This window comes from Anabrus simplex, chromosome 5 (assembly GCF_040414725.1).
Source record: "Anabrus simplex isolate iqAnaSimp1 chromosome 5, ASM4041472v1, whole genome shotgun sequence".
Taxonomy (NCBI): domain Eukaryota; kingdom Metazoa; phylum Arthropoda; class Insecta; order Orthoptera; family Tettigoniidae; genus Anabrus; species Anabrus simplex.
The window spans coordinates 369,747,712-369,773,105 of NC_090269.1; the positions used below are offsets into that span (position 1 = coordinate 369,747,712).

At 39.5% G+C, this 25,394-nt stretch overlaps 1 protein-coding gene across 1 annotated transcript in view; it reads right to left on the reverse strand.

Moving 5' to 3' along the window:
* Window positions 1-18,672: 18,672 nt before the first annotated feature.
* The window catches only part of LOC137501006 (uncharacterized), a 146,953-nt gene continuing 140,231 nt past the window's right edge, over window positions 18,673-25,394 (reverse strand). The window contains exon 14 of the mRNA XM_068227839.1: window positions 18,673-18,952. Within this exon, the coding sequence (XP_068083940.1) occupies window positions 18,804-18,952 (149 nt within the window). The 3' untranslated portion in view covers window positions 18,673-18,803. The remainder of the gene's footprint in view (window positions 18,953-25,394) is intronic.

A 25,394-nucleotide genomic window follows, 5' to 3' on the forward strand; every position in this document is an offset into this window, starting at 1 on the left:
ATCCTGAATTCCTAATCAGCTGCAGCAGAAACACTCGCCTGTGGCTGAGTAAGTTTGCTACCATTGTTTTTGAAGGAGATAAGCTACTTTGTCTGTTCAAAGACAAAGATTATTGCCATTCTAAAACCTGGAAAACCTGCCGATAAACCTATCGGTCACAGACCGATTGCCTTACCGAGTGTTGATGTAGATGTTGATTCCCATAAGGAATCTGAAATATTTGTCCCGAATTAGTAAATTTATAATACCAGTATAAATGGTCCGTTATTGGACATTATAAATTTTCCAGCTAACTCATTCCTGGTTGCTAGCGTTTTGCCCCTGTGTGCGTAGCCTACGCAGTGGCCTCCACGGTATGCACTAGCCATGCGCCTTGGTCGGTATGCTAGGTACCAACAGACGAGCCCAACCTAGCACATGGGGGCGAAACGCTGGCAACCAGGAATGAGTTAGCTGGAAAATTTATAATGTCCAATAACGGACCATTTATACTGGTATTATAAATTTACTCATTCGGGACAAATATTTCAGATTCCCTATGGGAATCAACATCTATATCATCTGATGGCCAAGCAGGCATCAATTTTTGGTAGTGAGACAAAGTCTCTCATAGTGCATTGGGACTGCCGGTGGCTTCAAGTAGCCTACGCAGTGGCCTCCACGGTATGCACTAGCCATGCGTCTTGGTGGGTGTGCTAGGTACTGACTGATGAGCCCAGCCTAGCACACGGGAGCTAAACGCTGGCAACCAGGAATGAGTTGGCTGGCAAATTTATAATGTCCAATAACGGACCATTTATATTGGTATTATAAATTTACTTATTCAGAACAAATATTTCAGATTCCCTACAGGAATCAACATCTATATCACCCAATCCATGATACGAGGAACATCCCCAAAACATCACAGACCCACCTCCGGTTTGAATCTGGCCTTGTACACATCCAGGATGAAATGCTTCATTTGGCCTTTGGTGCACTTGATGATATGGGTCATTGGAATACAGGCAAAAAAAGGGATTCATTAGACCACATTACATTCCACCAGTCAGCTACTGTCCATGTTTGATGATTTCTAGCCCACTGAAGACGTGCAGCTTTATGTGCCTGTGTGAACAATGGCCTCTTACGAGGTGACCCACTCCAAACGTTCATTGGATGCAGTTCCCGCCACAATGTTCTCTTGCTAACAGGTTGGGATGGATCTTCATTCACTGACTGCAGAAATTCCAGTCAGATTTGGAAGCGTTTTTGACTCACAAGCCGTGAAACGTGTCTCAAGTCCCTCTCAGTCAGGATATTTTTTAGACCACAACTCTGACATCGTGTTTCGTTGTGTTGTACACCACTGCTTGTAGACACATTGATCAGTCCACTGCGAAACACCAACAAACCCAAGAACTTCAGACACCGTATGGCCATGGACACAGCCAAACACGATTGCCCCCTTTCTGCCACTCTGTCACATCTGTATATCTACCCATGTTGATGTACAATGTCCGCTTGAAATATCAATGTCTCACTGATTGCTACTCCCTCATGCTCACATAGAGGTAGTGCACGTGCGGTTGAGCACAGGACTTTTTCACTGTGGCATCTGTACAGGCTTAACTATCCATCTGTGCATGTGCACTGATATGAGTGATTATTTTTCCGGCAAGCTTACATACACTTTATTCTGTTGGAAAAATATACATGTAGGGGTTATGTGTATTTCGTTCTTCTAGGGGGAATAATTTTTATTGTTACTATCTTCTCTGATAGTGATCCTTTAAGGAATATTTCATCTTTATAAAAAAACTATGAATTGCAGAGAGGAAGTGAATTTTGCTGCACTGTATCATTCAGAATATTGGTATAAAACACCTCAAATGCTCTTTTGTCACTTTCCTGCCAGAACTTCAATTTACAATTAAATTTAATGGAAGATTATCTTGTATTTTATTACCTATTTCAGGGCCGAAATTGTTTCCTCTAATTTCCTTAAAACAGTGAAGGCTAGATACCACAGAAGATCTAGAATTTAAATTGGTCTGAGGTCTGCTCTTGATATTGCTTTAAGCCATTGTTCTCTGAGATCAGTTTGGTAGCTCACCAGACAGAGAAAGTAACACTTTGATAGCATACTCCATATTAATTGGGCTAATGCAACAGTACCTTTTGGTACCTTCTTTTCCCTTTCTGATAATGTCCAGTCCTGTGTCACTTCATTGTGAATTGGCTTTGATCACAATTCCATACGCAGCTTTCTTCAGTGTTGTTGTCCATGATGAATGCAATTATATCCTATATCATCGCCCTCTGGTACTGTATATCTCTCAGCCTCCCCACTTCACTCAGCTTGTGTGCTTTTTTTGCGAACATCACATAGGGACTACTTTGACCGCTGTGGCGCTAGCAACACACAGTAAACCCGTGCTGTAGGTACATTAGAAAGAGGTAGTAACATGTTGAGTGTTGTTTCTTTGTGTAGTTTATTGAGACTGTGTTCAGTTGTGATATTAGTGGAAACATGGAAGATTTATTTCAGCATAAGAAGGTATGTAATGGCAGTAATTAAAAGGAGTAATTACAAGACATGCTTAAATCTTTCGTACCATTCGAGTTTCACATATCCTTTTCATCTAATTTTCTACTTCACAGAAGGCTATCATGACATATTTGTTTTAATTAGTTATTGCTTATGATCATGCCATAGGCTGCATTAACTTGTCATATTAATGTCTTATTACAGGTTTCAGTCTATCAATAGCAAATGTGTATTGCTGCATGCCTTGCTGCACAAGTCAGATTAGTAAAGTGAGAGGAGTATCATTTAACAAATTTCCGAACCAAACAGATCTCAGAGAACAATGGCTTAAAGCAATATCAAGAGCAGACCTCAGACCATTTTAAATTCTAGATCTTCTGTGGTATCTAGCCTTCATTTTCGTGAGTGCGACTATCAACCTAGATTGAAAATTAAGAAACTGCAGGATGCTGCTGTTCCCTCTGTTTTCCCTTTTATCCATCTTACAAAGTCCAACAGATCAAACCAGAATGTAGACCTATTATAAAGCATTCATTCAATGCAACAGGTAAGAAACGAAAATATGAATCAACTGAACCAAGCTATGAAGAAAGCAATACCTCAGGTGTCTCTCTATACGAGTATCCCAGAAAAGATGACTGCCTTCATTCAATTGATATCCAATGCAACATTTTAGATGGAAAAGTGCTCAAAATAGAAAAAAAAATTGTGATTGAAATTGTGGAGAGGGCGGGCTAAACTTTCACATCTTGAGAACGAACTATTTAGGAGTTGGAGACTTATAACAATAATTATCATAGAGCCTCGTCGTGAATGATTAAAACAGCTGGGCAAGATCTCTCAAATGACAAGTCTTCATTCCTTCTTGAGTAAATGGCAAATTTTGAGAAATGCTCTCCCAGATGGACAGAATCCACTGTAAAACACAGTAAAGTGTGGGAATGGATATCACTCAAAGGCTACAGGTATGCTAGGAAAAATATACTGAAGTTGCTTTCTAAGAGCACACTGTCCAGGTATTTGGGTGATACTTCATGCAACACTGGCGTTATGAACCTTGTGAAAGAGAGATTAACCCTAGAATCTGAACGTTTGAACATGGATTCTTTGATAGTGGATAAAATGGTGATAAAACAACAATTGCAATATGACAAAAGCTAGATACTTTCTTTGGTCACAAAACCACATCTGTTCCAGAGAATATGATATCCAAAATTAAGAACATCATAATGTGAGCGAATCTGAATTTTTCACCAATAATTTACTTTGTTTTATGATAGCGGTGTTATGCACTAAGTGCAGAATGTACTTCTTTACCAAACAAATCTCAGGCAAGGAACTGTATAATTTGACACTCTCTGTAATCTGAGAGATTGAGGCTTGTGGATTTCTTGTAACACATCTAGTTTCTGATAATCACAAGACCAACGTTAATATGATGAGATGACTTTCCAATAGCAAGATTTTGAAGCTACAAATTACTCAAATGATCTGAACTGACCCTTATTTCCAATTGACCAATGTCATATTTTGAAGAATGTAAGACACATTTTAAGAGAAGACTATGTTTGACGGAGAGGACACAATAAGTGGCTCTCACATGAGGAATTTATATGAATTACAAGCAAATCAAGTGCTAAAAGCTGTTTGCTTTCTGAATCAAAACATGCCAGCCCAAACAACATTAAAAAAGTGAATGTGAAACGAGTGAAGAACATATTTTCTACACCAGTAATAACAGCTCTGGAATATCTCCAAAAATATTCTGAACATCTGAAAGCCCACAAATTGCAATACTGCACAGCTATCATATACTTCACGAAAATGATTCAGAAATGGTTCAATATCCATGATGTTAGCAGTTACAACAACACTAAGTTTTGCCCTGATAAGATCCATTTTTTAACACAGATGATGACTAGCTTCACTGGCTGGAGAGTGAGTTCCTGGTATATCTTGAGGATGTGAAGGAAGCATGTCATGAGCAAGGAGTGAGTTTTCTCAGCAATGAAAATTATGAGGCTATTTGCCTGACTACATGTTCTACAGTTCTCTGTATCTGATACTTTTTGTCATTGGGCTTTCATTTTGTGCTAACTAGAGTATTTAACAGTGATTTCCTAGAAATGTTCTTTAGCATTTTGAGGAGAACTTCAGGCAGCAATGACATGCTGGATTCAAGGGCTGTAATACTTGCCCTCAACAGAATTTTGAAGATAGGGATTCCTTTGAAACAGCAAAATCAAGCATACTCAAGAGATGAATGTTATTAGCTGTGTCAAGTCACCTCGATCAGTCCCATCGGAGGTGATCTCTATTCCAGAAACAGTGACAGAAATTCTGCAAAATTTATAGAAGCCCCAGTGTCCATACTATCACTTCACAAAATTGATTTATTATTGGTTATTAGATAATATTATTGTTACGATGTTTTGTGGACCGGCAGAGGTGAAAGAAGGTGCTGGGATGAATAGGTCTCAACTTACGAAATTAAAGTTAATTAAAATTTTAACAAAGGTTATATTTTCTTTTCAAGATCAAGAAATAACAAGTATGACAGGTACTCAGTAGCATATCAACAAATTAAGAATGTACAATTGCAATTTGTTAATGGATTTGGGCTTCGAGCCCCCAGACATGCAATCCTTGAGCAAAGAGCCCAACTTTACCTATGTACAAAGTTCAACAAAGGGGCAGAAAACCCCAATCATGCCAAGGAGCACTAGCTCCCAATTACCCAGTTAAGCCTGCTTGAGGCACACAGAAACCAAATTTAAGAAAGAGCAACCCGCTCACAAAGTTCAAGCCTATTCAAAGGCCACACCAAACTTAACCTTCAAGCTGCCCTCCAGGCACACAAGAACAGGGGTAAAAATATCCAACCTACTGAGGCCTATTCAGTAAAGAAACAGGACAATTACATGGCCCCAAAATACCAACTTGAGTGGAGGCGTAACTTGCACTCCTAATACACCTTTTTTTAAACCTATTTGGCACTAGGCTGCTTATGCAAGGGCTAATCCCCTACTATGGAGGTGACACGATAGGAAAACTTTATTACATTACGAAGAGAAGGGAAACTGTTATGAAAACGTAGTCACCTCAAAACAATAAGAGTGGGAGCTCAAGAGGGTTAGGCACTCTCTATCCCAATTTGTAGTTAAAGAGACAGAACTTATACCAAGTGTCTTTTACATTTTAAAGGAAAGTTACATGATAAAAAGTTTCGAACCTGCCCCGAGGGTTAAACTGCTGAGCTAGCGAGCAAAGAAGTTATTAAAAGGCCAATACCTGATGGATGAACTGCTGCCCGAAGAAAGAGGCGCTTCCCGCCCCCTGCTACATAATCACACTAGGATAAATGTTACTGAAGTGGCCCGGAGACCAGAAAATCAGCAGTTTAAATACCCTCGTGGAACATTCGAGACCTTTCAAGAATGAGAACCCACACCCCCCTCAATTTTATTGGGTAGCATAAAGCAACATCTCCATATCGGAGAAGACATACGTTATTGGTCAAAATTTAATTAGAGAAATTCAGGATTGGCTAAATTCAAAACAAGCGGAAAGAGAAGGGTTATACTGCCAACCCAAAAAATAACTGAAAGAAATTTAACAAAGAACAAACTTATGACTACAAAATTTCTTCAAAAAAAAGTTCCTTCACTTCGCACTAGGGTGGACAATTGTAATTCTTAAGTAGTGCCATCTAGAAGAGAATGTTCACACTTCTTACTACAGAGCAAACAAATATAAATCGAAAAAGACACAGTTCAGAACTCTTCAAAATTCACAATAGCGACATCTTCTGAGAAACTTTAGAATTAACATGGTTGTTAAAGTTCAGGCTCCCTCCAGTAGAGGAGTTTCAACTGGCGCAATGTTTGAATTAGCTGCGTGGAGGTGTACCGCCCGGTACAGACCTCCCCCCCCCCCCCCAAAAGTCCTTCCAAGGGGTAACACAGAAGAACACCAAATTTTGTTTTAAAACAAGGTCCAAGTTATGATGTTGATATAGAAATTAATTGCAGAAGGATTCACAAAAGAGTTTTCTTAAGGTGGTTTGATTCAGTTTCAAAATTCTTTGTAGTAGTTTTTGATGAAATGTCTTTATGCTTGTAGTAGTTGAATTCAGAAAAAAAAATCTTTTAATTCTTGAAAGGAAGAGACAAAAAAAAATTTTCTAAGTCTACCGCATGTTGCAGCTGAATCCAAAAATGTAGTAATTGTGGAGATGGAATGTCCATGTAGCTGGATAAGTACATTAGTTGCCTATTACTTGATGGCAAGACCAGCCGCAGCAGCCCGATGAGGCCGCTTGGACCCCTCAAGTACCCTGAGATACCGCTCTCCCGCACTATGAGAGGGGTAGTGGTGGGGAAGCACGCCGCACACGCGACGATTGTTTACAGTCCGCGGGCAGTTTGCCGGAGGAGCGCCGCACATCAGCCTTGGCCGCGAGGAGGGCTCCGGCTCGCCGTACTCTGGTTGTCCTTACTGGAGTAGATCGGGCCCGTTCTCTACTACAGGAGCGGTACGGCACCGCACGGCTGCGGGGGCACTGAAACATTAAGATCTCGGCGGCAGAATTTTGTTGGACCATAATGATTTTAGGGTACAGTCTTTGTGGTGAGGCAGAGGGGCCAGCGGCGTGGAGGTTTTATTTTATTTCAATTAGCCACTGGTGTGTTTGAGCAGGAGACGGGAGCATGGTAATGGCCATGGTGAGGACAGGATAGCAGTTTAACTGGTCGGGGGTGGTTGTACAAAGAATATTTTAATACAAGAGACCTAATTCAAGGGGCAAAAGGCCTAAAAATGAAACCAAAAAAATATAACCTTCCGAATTCTTTCAAAATGTAACAAAAAAATAAAAACCAGTTAGCGCGGAAGTTACACAGGTTTCACCTGCGACAGGTGAACCCTAAATATCCTCTCGGTCGCTGGATTGCTTAATAATAAAGTAACAGGTGTAAGGAAATCAAGAATAATACATGGCCCATGAAATCTGGGGGCAAGCTTGCCCGCGGGAACCAAATTCTTGACCATCACCTGGTCGCCTACCTTCAAATGGGTGGGTCTCCGTTCACGATCATATCTTTCCCTAACCTTTTCATGAGACACTTTAAGATTGGCTTTAGCCTTCTTCCAAAGATCTTTAATATTATCAGGATCTATTGTCTCAGGTAGAATGTCACTCAGAGACCAAAGGTTAGAGAGCGGCATGTTTGGAACAAACTTGAACATCAAAGAAGCTGGAGTAAATTTATGGGATTCATGAACCGCCGAATTCAAAGCAAAAGCTAACCAATGCAGGGATGTGTCCCACCTAGAATGATCGTCGTGATGATAGGCAATAAGGACCGATCTCAGATTACGGTTGACCCGTTCCGCTAGAGATGGTTGAGGATAGTAAGCAGATGTTGTTACATGCGATATGGACAGGTCAAAACAGAATTTACGAAAGAGATTGGATGTGAAAGCTTTAGCATTATCAGACACAATATATTGACACGGACCGAAAGAAGCAAAAATGGAATTTAAACAAGTAATGGTGGACTGGGCGGTAGCCAGCTTAGTTGGAAATAACCAAGAAAATCTTGTAAAACCATCTACACATACAAGGATGAACTTGTTGGCATTCCCCTTTGACTGGGGGAAGGGTCCTACGTAATTGATGTAGAGACGTTCCATGGGGCGTGACGCTTAATGAGAAGACAAAAGCCCTTGCTTAGTTGACATGGTAGGTTTACTAAGCCAACATGATTTACAAGATTTTACCAATTCACGGATTTCTCCGTCCATACCCTTCCAGATGAACATTTCACGAATCTTTTCACGGATTTTGAAGATGCCTAAATGCCCCCCTATTGGGGTCTCGTGATAGTACTTGAAGATCATTGGTACAAGAACAGCTGGAACTACAACTTTCATTTTTTGATCATGCCTCGACGGGCAACATAAAACACCATTCCTCAATACATAAGGGACGACATGTTCCCCAGAAGAAAGGGTTTCCATAACGGGAGCCAGCACTGGATCTTCACGTTGATATTTTTCAATATCCCTAAACAACATGGGAGCATCAGTCAGAATGGCATAAACCTCGGGTCGTATGGACTCGGGAGGTGACGAACTATCGACCAGTTCATGGGTCTCTACATCATTGGAAAACATACGGCTTAGTCCGTCTGCCACAACATTTTCAGTACCTCTGATATGCCTAACATCAAATTGGAAGGCAGAAATTCGGATGGCCCACCGGGCTATATGACCAGTATGACGCGGCCTACCTAAGACCCAGCTTAAGGCTTGGTTATCAGTTTCCAAGTCGAACTTGACATGTTCCAGATAGAGACGGAACTTTTCTAAAGCAAATAAGACTGCCAAACCTTCGAGCTCATAGATGGTATACTTGGCTTCTTGAGCCGATAGAGCCCTAGAGGCATAGGTGATGGGTCGCCTCCCTAGTTCAGTCTCTTGAAGAAGGACTGCAGCTACCGCCTACGACGACGCGTCGGTTTGGACGATGAATTTCTTGGAGAAATCGGGCATAGCCAGAACAGGGGCATTACACAGAGCTAATTTGAGATCTTCAAAAGCGGCTTGTTGAGAAGGTCCCCACTCAAATTTGACGCCTTTCCTACGTAGTAAGTTCAAGGGCGCCGCTCTATTGGCGAAATTTGGAATAAATTTCCTGAAGAAATTCACCATACCAATGAATCTGGCAATACCTTTGATGTCCTTGGGAGGCTTGAAATCACGGATGGCCTGTGTTCTAGAGTGATCGACTGCAACACCATCGGGCAACACAATATGCCCTAGGAATGACATGGAAGGCTTAGTGAAGGCGACCTTGGACAACTTCACAGTTAACCCAGCCTTACGAAGGCGATTGAGAACTTCTTTCAGATGATCTAGATGTTCTTCGAAAGTCTCCGAAAATACGACGACATCATCCAGATAGTGGTACAAGTACTCAAATTTGATGTCGGAGAAGACCCTATCTAGCAGTCTCGTAAGTACAGCTGCTCCCGTGGGGAGCCCGAAAGGTACGCGGTTGTATTCATACAAATTCCAATCCGTGGCTAACGCTGTTTAGATTCTTCAGCCAGAGGAATTTGATTATAGGCCTGATTCAGATCCAAGATGGTAAAGAACTTAGCCTTCCGAAACCATGAAAAACAAGAGTGAAGGTCTGGAAGGGGCACGGATTGTAACACCACCTTCCGATTGAGAGCCCTATAATCAATCACAGACCTGAAGCCACCTTGGGGTTTCGGGACTAGAAAAATGGGCGAAGAATACGCCGACTTAGAGGGCCAAATAATACCATTCTTTAACATTTGATCGATGATTTCTTTCAATGCCTTCATTTTAGGTGGTGACAGCCTATAAGGTGGAAAACGGACAGGAATCGAATCCGTGACCTCAATTTTGTATTCAATAAGGTCAGTAACACCAAGAGTATCCGAGAACACCTCTGGAAACGACTGACACAGCTTACGAATACTATCAGCCTGCTCCTCAGGTAGATGTCTAAGATCTAACAACATCTCATCCTGGGTAGGCGAAATAGATGAACATGATACAGAACTACACTTTAACAAAGGGATTTTACCATTAGAAGCAAATTTGAATGTGCACGACCTACTCTGAAGGTCGAGCACCAGACCAGTGTGGGACATGAAATCTGCTCCCAATATAATGGGGCACGACAAGTGCTTTGCCACAAACAATTTAACTTTCCAAGTAAATTTAGAAATCCGAATTTTGGCATATAAAAAACCAAAAATTTCTAATGGAGAAGAATTAGCCGAAACATATTGAACTGAAGATGAGCAATAGTCAGGAAGTTTACAAACAGTTTTCAATTTGGAGTACCATTCAGCCAAATAATAGAACACACACTGCCTGAATCTAATAAAGCTGTTACAGGTTCATTATTTAATTCAATTTTGAGAAAAGGAACAGGTGCGGGGGTATCCGCCGCAATCCTAAGACATTCTTTGGGACCTTCAAAAGATAAATTTGAAGACAGAGTTTTCCCTGAAATTTCGACATGATTACTTGGGGCTGAGCCTCGAGAAGAAGGGTTCGCCGACTCAGCCGAAGCCCCTAGTCACTTATTATTATTGGCCTTGGTGGAAGTTGCACCAGAAGTTGAGCAGGAAGGAGTGCTGTTAGCATTAGGGCAGTTCTTGGCAATATGTGAAAACGCGCCGCATTTAAAGCAACCTTGGGATGAACTTGCTCCATTATTTATCCTACTAGATTTGATCAATGGACATTTATTGTGAAGATGGTCAGGCGACCCACAAGCGTAACATTTACGGGGTGTGATGGGTCGGCGAGGTGGAGGCCGAAAACTACTAGAGGATGGAGGGGGTTCTTTCGCGACACGCAAGGTATCGGTGTATCTGACTCCTTCGGCTGAGACAGCCATAGCCTCTAACTCAGCGAAAGTTTGCGGACGCGAAGCAAAACACAAGTATGATCTGTAAGGTGGTGAAATACCTTCTACAATAGCCTGAACAATTTGATCTTCAGGGAAATGTAGGGCAAACACCCTAGTGTAAAACTTGATGTCTTGGATGAAGTCTGCCAAATTCTCATCCAACCGTTGTACTCGGTAGTAGTACTTTTGAATGAGCGATGACCTAGCTCGAGCGGGGATAAAATTTGCCAACAGATGGGCATGGAAGTCTTCTATGGATGACTGTTCAGCGATTGCCCTAACTATCTTGTCGGAGAGAACACCAATGTAATAAGGGTAAATTATCTGAAGGATTTGACACGGAGACAGCGAAAAAACAAGGGCATGATCTTGGAATTCAACTAAAAACCTTAAGAAAGCAATGACATCGGTTGTGGAGTTAACAGAAAACTTGGAAATACCTCTAAGTAACATAGCTAATGGATGGGGTAAACTGCTGAAACCAGGTGACATAGTAGAAAGGGGCCTAAGTGGCGGAGAAGCCGATTCCGAAGGTGCCCTATTTAATACAGAGGGTGGAATGGACGTACGACGATCGGACTCAGTTTCTAATGGGGGAGTGGTTTTTTGAGTAACTGTTGATGTTCCATTTTCTTCCCCTTTGGAAGAAGTTTCCTCGCTAACAGTGTTTACCACCAGGGGCGGGTCAGTTTTGGGAGGCGTTACCCCTGATAACAAGTGACCAACAGTACTGGACAATTTAGAAATGTTTTCAATGAGGGCACTAGCCTCCTTTCCCTGAATGCCACTCAACTTGAGAGACAATAGATCATTAAGCCTGTTATAAAAATGAAATAGTCGAGCTTGCACACGTTTAAGTTGGTTAGGGGATGGGTTCCCTTCTTCAAGAAACTAACTACAGATGCTAGCGTAGTAGTATTGTCATTGATCATGGAGAGAGCATCGTCTATTTCTTTCTCTCCCAACGTTGGGGTGGTAATAGGCAAATCAAGGGAATCTTTAAGTTTATTAGCATCCAACGCAACCGTGCCTCCAGATTGAATGTTTCGGAGAGATAGTTCATAAATTAATTCTTCTTTACGCAAATAGAAAGGATGGAGAACCTCGCGAGGGCCGGACATGATGACAAACATTTTTTTTTTAGAAAAAATCAAAAAGAAATTCCAGCAACTGAGAAAATTATTAGAGTTCGAATTAAAAACAATGTTTAGCCGTCCAAGGGGGCTAAATTGAGACCCATTCAACCACGCTCTGCTACCACTTGTTACGATGTTTTGTGGAACGGCAGAGGTGAAAGAAGGTGCTGGGATGAATAGGTCTCAACTTACGAAATTAAAGTTAATTAAAAATTTAACAAAGGTTATATTTTCTTTTCAAGATCAAGAAATAACAAGTATGACAGGTATTCAGTAGCATATCAACAAATTAAGAATGTACAATTGCAATTTGTTAATGGATTTGGGCTTCGAGCCCCCAGACACGCAATCCTTGAGCAAAGAGCCCAACTTTACCTATGTACAAAGTTCAACAAAGGGGCAGAAAACCCCAATCATGCCAAGGAGCACTAGCTCCCAATTACCCAGTTAAGCCTGCTTGAGGCACACAGAAACCAAATTTAAGAAAGAGCAACCCGCTCACAAAGTTCAAGCCTATTCAAAGGCCACACCAAACTCAACCTTCAAGCTGCCCTCCAGCCAGGATAGGAAAGCTTTATTACATTACGAAGAGAAGGGAAACTGTTATGAAAACGTAGTCACCTCAAAACAATAAGAGTGGGAGCTCGAGAGGGTTAGGCACTCTCTATCCCAATTTGTAGTTAAAGAGACAGAATTTATACCAAGTGTCTTTTACATTTTAAAGGAAAGTTACATGATAAAAGTTTCGAACCTGCCCCGAGGGTTAAATTGCTGAGCTAGCGAGCAAAGAAGTTATTAATAGGCCATTACCTGATGGATGAACTGCTGCCCGAAGAAAGAGGCGCTTCCCGCCCCTGCTACATAATCACACTAGGATAGATGTTACTGAAGTGGCCCGGAGACCAGAAAATCAGCAGTTTAAATACCCTCGTGGAACATTCGAGACCTTTCAAGAATGAGAACCCACACCCCCCTCAATTTTATTGGGTAGCATAAAGCAACATCTCCATATCGGAGAAGACATACGTTATTGGTCAAAATTTAATTAGAGAAATTCAGGATTGGCTAAATTCAAAACAAGCAGAAAGAGAAGGGTTATACTGCCAACCCAAAAAATAACTGAAAGAAATTTAACAAAGAACAAACTTATGACTACAAAATTTCTTCAAAAAAAAGTTCCTTCACTTTGCACTAGGGTGGACAATTGTAGTTCTTAAGTAGTGCCATCTAGAAGAGAATGTTCACACTTCTTACTACAGAGCAAACAAATATAAATCGAAAAAGACACAGTTCAGAACTCTTCAAAATTTACAATAGCGACATCTTCTGAGAAACTTTAGAATTAACATGGTTGTTAAAGTTCAGGCTCCCTCCAGTAGAGGAGTTTCAACTGGCGCAATGTTTGAATTAGCGGCGTGGAGGTGTACCGCCCAGTACAGTTATTATAAATAATAACCATACTGTTATTATGGAGTAAACCTAATACCCTTATTTCTTTTACAATTAAGGAGGTAGTATCTATTAAACTTGCATCGCTAGCTTTTCTCAGTGGTTTCATTGTAAAGGAAATAAGAAAAGAAGTAACTTGTGAATAGTGCCGTGGCCTAATTCAACAAGAAAAATGCAGTTCGCCACCAATGGACATTATTATTAAGCAAGATCGATGTAATGTCGTCTTCTATCCATCAGAATGGTTGGTGTCGGTTATAAACATTGTAAATGATTTTGTGTGTGAAGCTGCAAAATTTGTTAATATGGGAGCTTGTATGACTTTAACTACTGCAGTTCTCCCTGTTTTAAAGAGTTTGGAGGTTTTAAAGTGCAACTCAAATGACAGTTCAAATCATGCTGAGAAACTAGGTCAGGTAATCTGCAAAACTCTTATCCTCATTATCTTAAAAAACATTGGAGATGAAGTGACTGTATGTTTTCGAGAGGGTGAAATATTTAAACTGCAAGCCGATCAACAGGAAAATCATCCGAATCTAACAGCTGTGGAAACTGCGTGCCACTCGTTCTGAATACTGCACGCTAGCAGCGTTCCGGTGGAGAAAGGGAGTACTTCTTGATGTTTGCATTTATTCTTCAAATGGGGAGATATTATGTATACTAGAAAGCGATGCCTGTATAAATAAATGAACCTATATAGATTATTTTACTTCTTCTGAACCTTTTTGTTAGTGACAACCTGTGTTATTCTTCTTGATGAAATTCCATTCTGTTGGTTTAGAGACTCAATAAATAGCATAGATGCTTGAAAGTTCCTTAAATGTTGCAATGTTTAGTGCCCAGGTTAGTAAGTGCCAGTAATGTATAATGGATTCTTTGTATCACTTTTCAAAAAATTTCTCCATTTCAGATTCTTTCATCTATATTTACGTAGCGGTATTTTGTTTCTCTGTTACCTTTACTATGTGGTGATAGCCACGGACAAGCATACACAAAGTCATTTCACATCGTCATCAGCTAACTGCTCTGTACCATGCCATGGTGAACCTAGCTATTTTTCAGCAATTTATTGTTAGATTTATACCAGATTGTAATTCATAGAAGTGATGAGTGAAGTCAATGACTAAACCAGCTCCATGAAAATGGAAATCTTCTACATCCTACCCTGTCATAAAGTAAAAAGAATAACACCCTTAATGCTCCTTGAATTGTCCTTCACCTGTTTGTCTAGTTAGTGATGTGGTTCATATGTTAAATCTCCACAGTTCATGAGGCACAACTGCTACTGATCTCAGTTGTTGACCTTTTTATGCCATTGTCCATTATCCTTTCCACTCTGGTGGACTGCTGTACTCATCATTTGATGGGTAATTGCTGTTCACTGCCAACATATTAGTGCTTCTATAAGTAGCTGCAATACATTATGGTACCGTATTTTGTAAGGCACAAGAAACTGTACACCATGCATGGAGCTTTTATCCTTGTATCAGGTAGCGACTTTGAAGAAAATTAATACAGAAAAGATTTAACTCTGTCAATGCTGTGTCCAAATCCACAGTTCTAAAAGAAGCTTTGCATGAATGAATGTGAAAATCATTCTTCAAGCAAAATGGTGATCGCACATTCGTCGCCACAGGGCTTGTCTTAATGTGTATATGTTTCATGGTGTTGACCTTAGAAGACATACTCAAAACTGTGCCCAATGGTATAGAGACTGTGATGAATGGAGGTTCTAGTGCTGCTATAGCCTTCATATGCCTTCCTGACCACTAGAGCTCTAATAGATGCTTCTCTGCCTGGTTCAATGTTCAGAATTTTCCACATTCTATGCTATTGGGCATTGTTATTCCACCTACTTTTAAGGGTAGTTCCCCATCCCAAGGGAAAGAGAATGCTCTATCCTCCACTTGTTCATCCACTGTCCAAGAGGCCATTGGCATGGTAGAGAGGTACTCCTCCTCTTGGGAGTCATTCAATTGCCAGAGCTTTATCAGTTTAAATCAGGATGCACCAAATGCAGATGAAGTTAATAGACAAGACTCGTCCTACCCGTTATGAAGAACAATATGGGAGTGACAAGGGATACTCAGTAACACTGTACCTACAACATTGCCTCAGCTCTGGTGAAACAATTTTTAACTAGTGTGACATTTTCCTACCCTGTAACTGGTACAAATGATTTATGGTATTGCTTGTAATAGATCCCTCCCATATGACTGTGTCATATATAATGCAATAGAATATTATTAAAAGACAGTTTTGGTCCAGGAGCACCATTAGTAGGAGAAATGGGGGATATCCCCCAATTTGGGGCCTAATAATATAATAACATATTCAATTTTTATTTATTATAAAAATAAGTAATTTTTTGTTAGCAATTTATACTCGGTAGAGCCTCCCAAAAATGGCTGGAATAATGATATCTAGGACTGAAATATGAAGAATGCATTTGGACATATTTAAACTGAAACCTACATCAGGTTTCTTATTTGAACTTTTCAGTGAATTGTTTTTCTAATAGAATGTACATCGATCAGTGTGTTAAAAGAAATACAGTTACATCTTTAACAATAAAACATTGTTAACTTTACGAACTCTGAAGTTTTTATTTTTCGATTGTTTGTTTGTTCTTAGCGCCACCTCCTCTCCTCCTAAATACATAGCTAATGATGTTGATGAATATTGGTCCAATTTCTGAATAAACATGAATAATTACACCTATTAATTCTATTGAAACATAAAAAAGATCAATGTTTTATTAAAATGGGCCAGCTCCAGGGTGTAGAAGCAGCATAACTGCCTCGTACCAGAAGGCCGTGGATTTGATTACTGGCTTATTATTGATCATGGGCAGAGGACTGGAACTGTTGACAATTTTCAACAATCAATGAAAATATTCCTGAAATTACTAGCATTTGATCATTCTTTTGCCTTTCCTTTGCGATGTCTATACTACACAGTCCGACCCAACTTGGGATAGTATGGAACTACAAAGACTGTTCTTTTCAACCTCCGATTGGCTATAAAAAAGACACATTGACAAAACAAACTGATTTTATCACTAAAAGTTTAGTAGCTTCATACTTATTTTTCCACATAATCGCCAAAAAGATTTAGGCACTTGTTGTATCGTGACACCAGCTTTCCGATGCCCTCTGCAAAGAAGTTTGCTGCCTGTGAGGTATTGTTCATCTGGACAACCTCTTGCTCTATAAAGTCCACCAACAAGACACCTTTATGGTCTCAAAAATGGTAGCCATTGTTTTCTTGTTGCTCAGTGTCAGTTTAAACATTTTTGGCTTGTTTGGAGAAGGATGCATCCACTGCTTAGACTGTTCTTTGGTTTTTGGAGTGTCAGACAGGACCCATGTTTCATCATCAGTAATGATAGACTTTTAAAACTCTTCCTCCTCACTAAGGTAACACATGAGAAACATTACAGCTGACGCCATTCGCTAAGTTTTGTGATTGTCAGTCAACATTGTTGGGACTCACCATGAACAAAGTTTCTGGTATCCTAAGTGTTGAGTCATAATTGTGTACACGAAAGACCTTGAAGTGTCTGGGATTGCTGTAGAAAGTTCACTGATTGTAAACCTCAATTTGTGGCGTACATACGAAGAACTTCAGGAAGCTGTCCAGACACACATTACCTCACTAGCGCCAAACTTCTTTGCAGAGGGCATCGGAAAGCTGGTGTCACGATATGACAAATGCCTAAATCCTTTTGGTGATTACGTGGAAAAATAAGTATGAAACTACTAAACTTTTAGTGATAAAATCATTTTGTTATGTCAGTGCATCTTTTTTTTTTTTTATAGCCCATTGGATGTTGAAAAATAACAGCCCTTATATTTCATTGACATACAGGCACACAACAGTTTCCTATGTAGAGAATAAGAACACCTCCTCTGCATATTCTTCTCACTCTAGCGTTAAACGTCCTCTTCATTATTTTCTCTCTGTTTTTATGTCTCCATCACTGCCACCAGTTTTCTTTCATCTCCCATCCTACATTCATGCCCACCGAGCTCGATAGCTGCAGTCGCTTAAGTGCGGCCAGTATTCAGTATTCAGGAGATAGTAGGTTCGAACCCCACTGTCGGCAGCCCTGAAGATGGTTTTCCATGGATTCCCATTTTCACACCAGGCAAATGCTGGGGCTGTACCTTAATTAAGGCCACGGCCGCTTCCTTCCCACTCCTAGCCCTTTCCTTTCCCATCGTTGTCATAAGACCTATCTGTGTCGGTGTGACGTAAAGCAACTTGAAAAAGAAAAAAACATTCATGCCCACAATAGCAAAGCATCCTCTTCTTGACTGTCTCAATTGCTAATCCCAGTTGGAACTGAGTTTCTAGCATGGTGGTGTTCCTTATACAGTCCCTCCTTGTTCATCCAGCCACTCTCATAAAGTACCGGTATCTAATTTCACTGAATAGGAACACTCACCAGTATAAACAAGGCAGGCCAGTGTAGAAAGGAAGAGCAACAGAAAGAAGGATAAACAAGAAAACAGGAAAAGGCAGGGGAAAAAATCCACACACATAGAGGAGTTCTCTCTTTATCCATCACAGTTCTTCTACATCCATTTCTACTCAGCTTCCAGTGTGTTTGTGTCTGCTTCCCACCTTCTTGGTTGGTAACAACATTCATTAAGGAGCCTTCTTGACTGATATTCAGTCTTGATTACTGAAGTGCAATATCAAGTGAAAACTGGATAAACATAGGAAAAAGGAAGATACAAAAAAAAAAAAATGGTAAAAGTGAATAGAGGTGGTAAAAGACAATACACACAGGACAAATGTGTCAGTAGAAAAAGAGTACAACAGATCAATATGTAATAGAAAAGAATAAACAAATGATGAATAAAATCATATGTAGAAAAAAACCTTAGAAAGGAACATATTTCAGTATAAACATAACAGGCCATTGAGGAAAGGAGGAGCAATTGAAAGAAGGAACAAGGACAAAAACTACAAAAAAAGACTAAGTTCCTTTCTATATATGACTTTATAAGTTTGAAGTTGATTTTAAACTATTTATTTTCATTCAGTTTTTAAGTGGCAGTTCCCAACTTTGCTACTTACATTTGCCTGCTTATTTAGTTCATGTTCTGCTTGATAATCATGGGCAGTATTGTCAAATCTGAGCTTGACATATTATCACTACAAAATTGCTAATTATTCATTGTATTTCTGGAATATTTATGTTTTCTTTGGAAATTATGTTCTATTTTTTCCTTTCACCAACGAATGTTTGAGAACTCTTCCTAGATGTCCAGATGTTGTTGAAGAGACGGGCTGTGATGAAGTAGATAATTTCCACCAGACTCAGAATACTGAAGCCAAGGAATAGACCAAGGAGACCTCCACAGTTTGCTTGAACAATAAATGACAATTGGGAATATGTAAGCATATGTTATAAATTAGTGTCACAAATACGAGGGTTGGAACTTAAATAGTGGCAACGCTGCTATGGAGGCGCTAGGCAACGGAATCTAATATTGTCACTGATAGCACACGTTGGTTATATACCTACCTTACCTCAGAGCAAATGGACTCGCCCTTCCCACATCACCTTCGTGCACACAAGCGAGAGAAACACAGTCACGGATGAGCAAGTGATCTAACATAATGTTGTCACTAAGTTCCAAACAGGAACAACGGAGTTGGATCAAGATTGAATGTGCCAGAGGTCGTACAGCATGACAGTGTCATCAAGGTCTTCAAGAGGCTTGCGGGGAATCTGCATTGCCTTACAGAACAGTGGCACGTTGGGTAAAAGCCTCAACGATGGTCGGCAAACTGTGGTGGACATTCATTGGGCAGGTTGTCCTACGAGTGAAGAAGAAGTGCATGCTCTTGCTGCGTTACTGGACAGTGATCAAAACCAGATGATTCATGAGCATTTGCTTCAGAACTATTGCAAAGATTCGACAGGCAGTAAACCGCTCCATTCGCACCATCAACAGATCAGGCTCTGCTAAAGGTATACTATGACTTTCACATCGCTGGCAATGGGTTATACACAATGCTGGTGACTACATTGAAGGACAGTATAGGTTACTAACATGTAACTCTTTTGTATCTGTTGTAAATAAATAGTTGCCACTATTTGAGTTCCAACTTTCATATAAAATGTCTCATATGAGACAAATAAAAGATTTGGAAGGACAAATATAGCAAAAAGGTGTAATAATGATGAATAAAGATGAAAAAATACTTCAAGACACTTCTAAAATGTGTAAACTGTTAGGAATGAAGAGAAGATGGAAGACCAAATGACGGTCTAACATAGAATATCAGTAGACCGACAATAAAGAAGGCTGAAAACAGGATGAAGAATGAGAATAGGTGGGTCTGGATGGGATTCTTGTGGAGGTATAAAAACCCTAGGTAAACAGGGGATTGATTTGCTTTGGGATCTCTTCATGAAGATTTACCAACAGGAAGAAAAACCCAGTGTGTGGAAGGAGAGTTTTAAAAAATCCCCACACCATGAAAATGTGGAAAAGGATTATTGATGAGATTGCAAGAGGGGGTCTATGTGGCAAGGGAGCGGTTTTGGCTTTATGTCTGGTTGGTCAGCAATGAATGCTATCCTTGTGTTGAAGCAACTTATGGAAAAGTTCCAAGAGAAATAACAGGAGCCATATCTGACATTCATAGCTTCAGAGAAAGCTATAGAGACATGTAGTTTGGACATATTTAAGAGTTTACACAAGGAGTAATTTTAATACCACCTATTCAATACTATTTATTCTACTATTGTGTGGTCAAATACACATAGAAATTACCAGAATTTTAAAGGTACATGTTTCGTACACTATTTATTGGGCATCATCAGCCTCATTCAATCTTAAAACACACACTAGTCTGAGGAATCTTAACAAATTACTGTACATAAAACATATTGTTGAACACTTCATGGTGTTGATACTGTGGTTGCATAATGATCACAGCACAAAAAATATTGAATAAAATAAGTACATATACTAAAATCACTTTGAAAAAATTAAAACATTCATCTAAAAGTAATTGTGTCACATTGCATTTTTTTTAATAGTCCATGTCTGACACTGAAATGGATCTTTTTGGTAAAAAGCTTGAACAATATATTTCACGCTTGGGGAACAGATTATCAAAACCAAGGCTTCACAGGGTAAGGATAGTACAATTAAAAGATACAGTACCAGGCGAGTTGGCCATGCTGTTAGGAGCGCGCGTCTGTAAGCTTGCATCCGGGAGATAGTGGGTTTGAATCCCACTGTCGGCAGCCCTGAGGATGGTTTTCCGTGGTTTCCCATTTTCACACCAGGCAAATGCTGGGGCTGTACCTTAATTAAGGCCTTGGCTGCTTCCATCCAATTCCTAAGCCTTTCCTTTCCCATCGTCGCCATAAGACCTATCTGTGCGACGTAAAGCCACTAGCAAAAAAAAAAAAAGATACAGTATTTGATGAAGTTGAAGTCTAATATTTAAAATTAGGATGAAAGTACGAAGTCGAATTGGAGGTGGTATAGATTAAGACATCTTGGAATGTTGGATAAAAATCGTAATTGGATAATTTTAGCAGCGTTTTCGACACATTCTTCAATGTTTTTAGTGCTTCTCGACATACTACGATTTTTATCCAACATTCCAAGATGTCTTAATCTATACCGCCTCCAATTCAACTACGTATTTTCATCATAATTTTAAATATTAGACTTCAACTTCATCAAATACTGTGTCTTTTAACTGTACTATCCTTATCCTGTGGAGCCTTTGTTTTAATAATCTGTTCCCCAAGCGTGAAATATATTGTTCAGGCTTTTTATCAAAAAGATCCATTTCAGTGTCAGACATGGGAACTATATTTTTAAAAATGCAATGTGACACAATTACTTTAAAGTTAAAAATTTCATTGTTCCGTATTGAAGAATATTACAGTTAAAACTGAAATAATTGATAAAGAGATTCAACCTATTCAATACAAAAGAATAAGAAATGTAGTGAATTACATTCCCATTTAATAATTGGTAGAAATGATGCCGGTTTCGACCCTAGTCCAGGTCATCATCAGCCGATTAAGATGAAAAACAATGCATAGGATCAGTAGAAGAGGCGATATAAAAATGAAATGGGGGTAGACACTGTAAAACTTTGAAGAAGTAAAATGCAAAGCACTCAAAAGAAAACAGTGCGCAATTCTCTGAGCGGTAGCATAGCACACGCAGCACTAGGCAAAGTCCCACAATGTTTACGAATAGCAGAGAACGGTTAAATGAGCCAGTTTTTAAATACTGTCAGGCATAAAGTCACATCACAATCGAACACGTACGAAGATCCATAATTGTGCAGGAGTTGAAGATGAGTAGATCCATTGAAGCAACTTGCCAGCTCCCGGTGATCAGCGTGATGCATTCAATATCAGGCACTGTGGTTTCAAATGCCCAAAGTAAAATGGACAATAGCTTGACGGTCCAGTAATTTTCCTCGGTCGCGGGAAAGTAAGTATATAGATAAATATAATACAATTCAATATAGTTGAATAAGTAATTGTGCTCCTATAGAATTCTTAGAACAGTTGACGTGAAAAATTGTTTTACTTTTACTTTTACACAATTACTTATTCAACTATATTGAATTGTATTATATTTATCTATATACTTACTTTCCCGCGACCGAGGAAAATTACTGGACCGTCAAGCCATTGTCCATTTTACTTTGGGCATTTGAAACCACAGTGCCTGATATTGAATGCATCACGCTGATCACCGGGAGCTGGCAAGTTGCTTCAATGGATCTACTCATCTTCAACTCCTGCACGATTATGGATCTTCGTACGTGTTCGATTGTGATGTGACTTTATGCCTGACAGTATTTAAAAACTGGCTCATTTAACCGTTCTCTGCTATTTGTAAACATTGTGGGACTTTGCCTAGTGCTGCGTGTGCTATGCTACCGCTCAGAGAATTGCGCACTGTTTTCTTTTGAGTGCTTTGCATTTTACTTCTTCAAAGTTTTACAGTGTCTACCCCCATTTCATTTTTATATCACCTCTTCTACTGATCCTATGCATTGTTTTTCATCTTAATCGGCTGATGATGACCTGGACTAGGGTCGAAACCGGTATCATTTCTACCAATTATTAAATGGGAATGTAATTCACTACATTTCTTATTCTTTTGTATTGAATTTATCAATTATTTCAATTTTAACTACAATTACTTTAGACAAAAGTTTTAATTTTTTCAAAGTGATTTTAGTATATGTACTTATTAAAAAAAATTTGTGCTGTGATCATTATGCAACCACAGTATCAACACCATTAAGTGTTCATTAATACGTTTTATGTACAGTAATTTGTTAAGATTCCTCAGACTAGTGTGTGTTTTAAGATTGAACGAGGCTGATGATGCCCAATAAATAGTGAGAAAAACATATACCTTTAAAATTCTGGTACTTTCTATGTGTATTTGACCACACAATAGTGGAATAAATTGTATTGAATAGATGGTATTAAAATTACTCCTTGTGTAAACTTTGTGATTAGCTATTTTCAGTACAGAATAATGACGAGAATAATGGTTTGTAATATTTAAGAGTGCTGGAAAAGTACATCTAGTGGGCTTGAGAGATGTATGGAAGTGGAAAAACCAGAGTCAGAAGCTGTTTGGTTGGAGAGACAAACAGCCTTGTGGTAAAGGTTGGACTTCATCAAGCCCTAAGTATATTCCTTTTTAATGTCACCATGGAGGTGTTATACTCTGTTGTACTCAGACGATATTGTGCTGTGCACTGAATCAAGAGAAGAGGTAGCAGACAAGGGTTCTGGAAGAAAGAGACATGAAGTTGAGCCAAAGTGAGACTGATTGTTAGTGGCGTATGCTGGGATCAAGTCGTGGGTTACCACTAGTCATAGGTTAATCCTGTTCAATAGTTGGTTTAATGAACGTCAAACCTTAAGCATTTTGAGCTGCAGGCAATAGCCAAAGGAGTAGCCGGCTGTGTTGTCAAGGCTGTTTCATAAGTTACTGCCCTAGCCTCTGCCACTGCCAATACTCAACACCTGATCGGTGGAAATGGTGGAAATAATTAATGATCAAGGGGAGTGTGTATGTGAGGATCTTCAAAAGGCAGAAGTATTCAGTCACCAGTATATACAGATTGTTGGTTACAAGGATAATGTCGAGATAGAGGAGGAGACTAAGGCCAAAGAAGTAATAAAATTTACATATGATAACAATGACATTTACAATAACATACAAAAGTTGAAAACTAGAAAAGCGGCTGGAATTGATCAGATTTCTGGGGATATACTAAAGATGATGGGTTGGGGTATAGTACAATATCTGAAGTCCTTATTTGATTATTGTTTGGTCAGAGGAGCTATACCAGATGAATGGAGAGTTGCTATAGTAGCCCCTGTATATAAAGGAAAGGGTGATAGACATAAAGCTGAAAATTACAGGCCAGTAAGTTTGACATGCATTGTATGTAAGCTTTGGGAAGGCATTCTTTCTGATTATATTAGACATGTTTGTGAAATTAATAACTGGTTCGATAGAAGGCAGTTCGGTTTTAGGAAAGGTTATTTCACTGAAGCTCAACTTGTAGGATTCCAGCAAGATATAGCAGATATCTTGGATTCTGGAGGTCAAATGGACTGTATCATGATTGACCTGTCTAAAGCATATTGATAGGGTGGATCATGGGAGACTACTGGCAAAAATGAGTGCAATTGGACTAGACAAAAGAGTGACTGAATGGGTTGCTATATTTCTAGAAAATAGATCTCAGAGAATTAGAGTAGGTGAAGCTTTATCTGACCCTGTAATAATTAAGAGGGGAATTCCTCAAGGCAGTATTTTCGGACCTTTATGTTTTCTTATATTTATAAATGATATGAGTAAAGGAGCGGAATTGAAGGTAAGGCTTTTTGCGGATGATGTTATTCTCTATAGAGTGATAAATAAGTTACAAGATTGTGAGCAACTGCAACGTGACCTCGATAATGTTGTGAGATGGACAGCACACAATGGTATGTTGATAAACGGGGTTAAAAGTCAGGTTGTGAGTTTCAGAAATAGGAAAAGTCCTCTCAGTTTTAATTACTGCGTTGATGGGGTGAAAGTTCCTTTTGGGGATCATTGTAACTATCTAGGTGTTAATATAAGGAAAGATCTTCATTGGGGTAATCACATAAATGGGATTGTAAATAAAGGGTACAGATCTCTGCACATGGTTATGAGGGTGTTTAGGGGTTGTAGTAAGGATGTAAAGGAGAGTGCATATAAGTCTCTGGTAAGACCCCAACTAGAGTATGGTTCCAGTGTATGGGACCCTCACCAGGATTACCTGATTCAAGAACTGGAAAAAATCCAAAGAAAAGCACCTCGATTTGTTCTGGGTGATTTCCGACAAAAGAGTAGCGTTACAAAAATGTTGCAATGTTTGAGTTGGGAAGAATTGAGAGAAAGAAGAAGAGCTGCTCGACTAAGTGGTATGTTCCGAGCTGTCAGTGGAGAGATGGCGTGGAATGACATTAGTAGACGAATAAGTTTGAATGGCGTTTATAAAAGTAGTAAAGATCACAATATGAAGATAAAGTTGGAATTCAAGAGGACAAACTGGGGCAAATATTCATTTATAGGAAGGGGAGTTAGGGATTGGAATAACTTACCAAGGGAGACGTTCAATAAATTTCCAATTTCTTTGAAATCATTTAGGAAAAGGCTAGGAAAGCAACAGATAGGGAATCTGCCACCTGGGCGACTGCCCTAAATGCAGATCAGTATTGATTGATTCGTATTCTAGATTTTGCAAATTAAAGTCC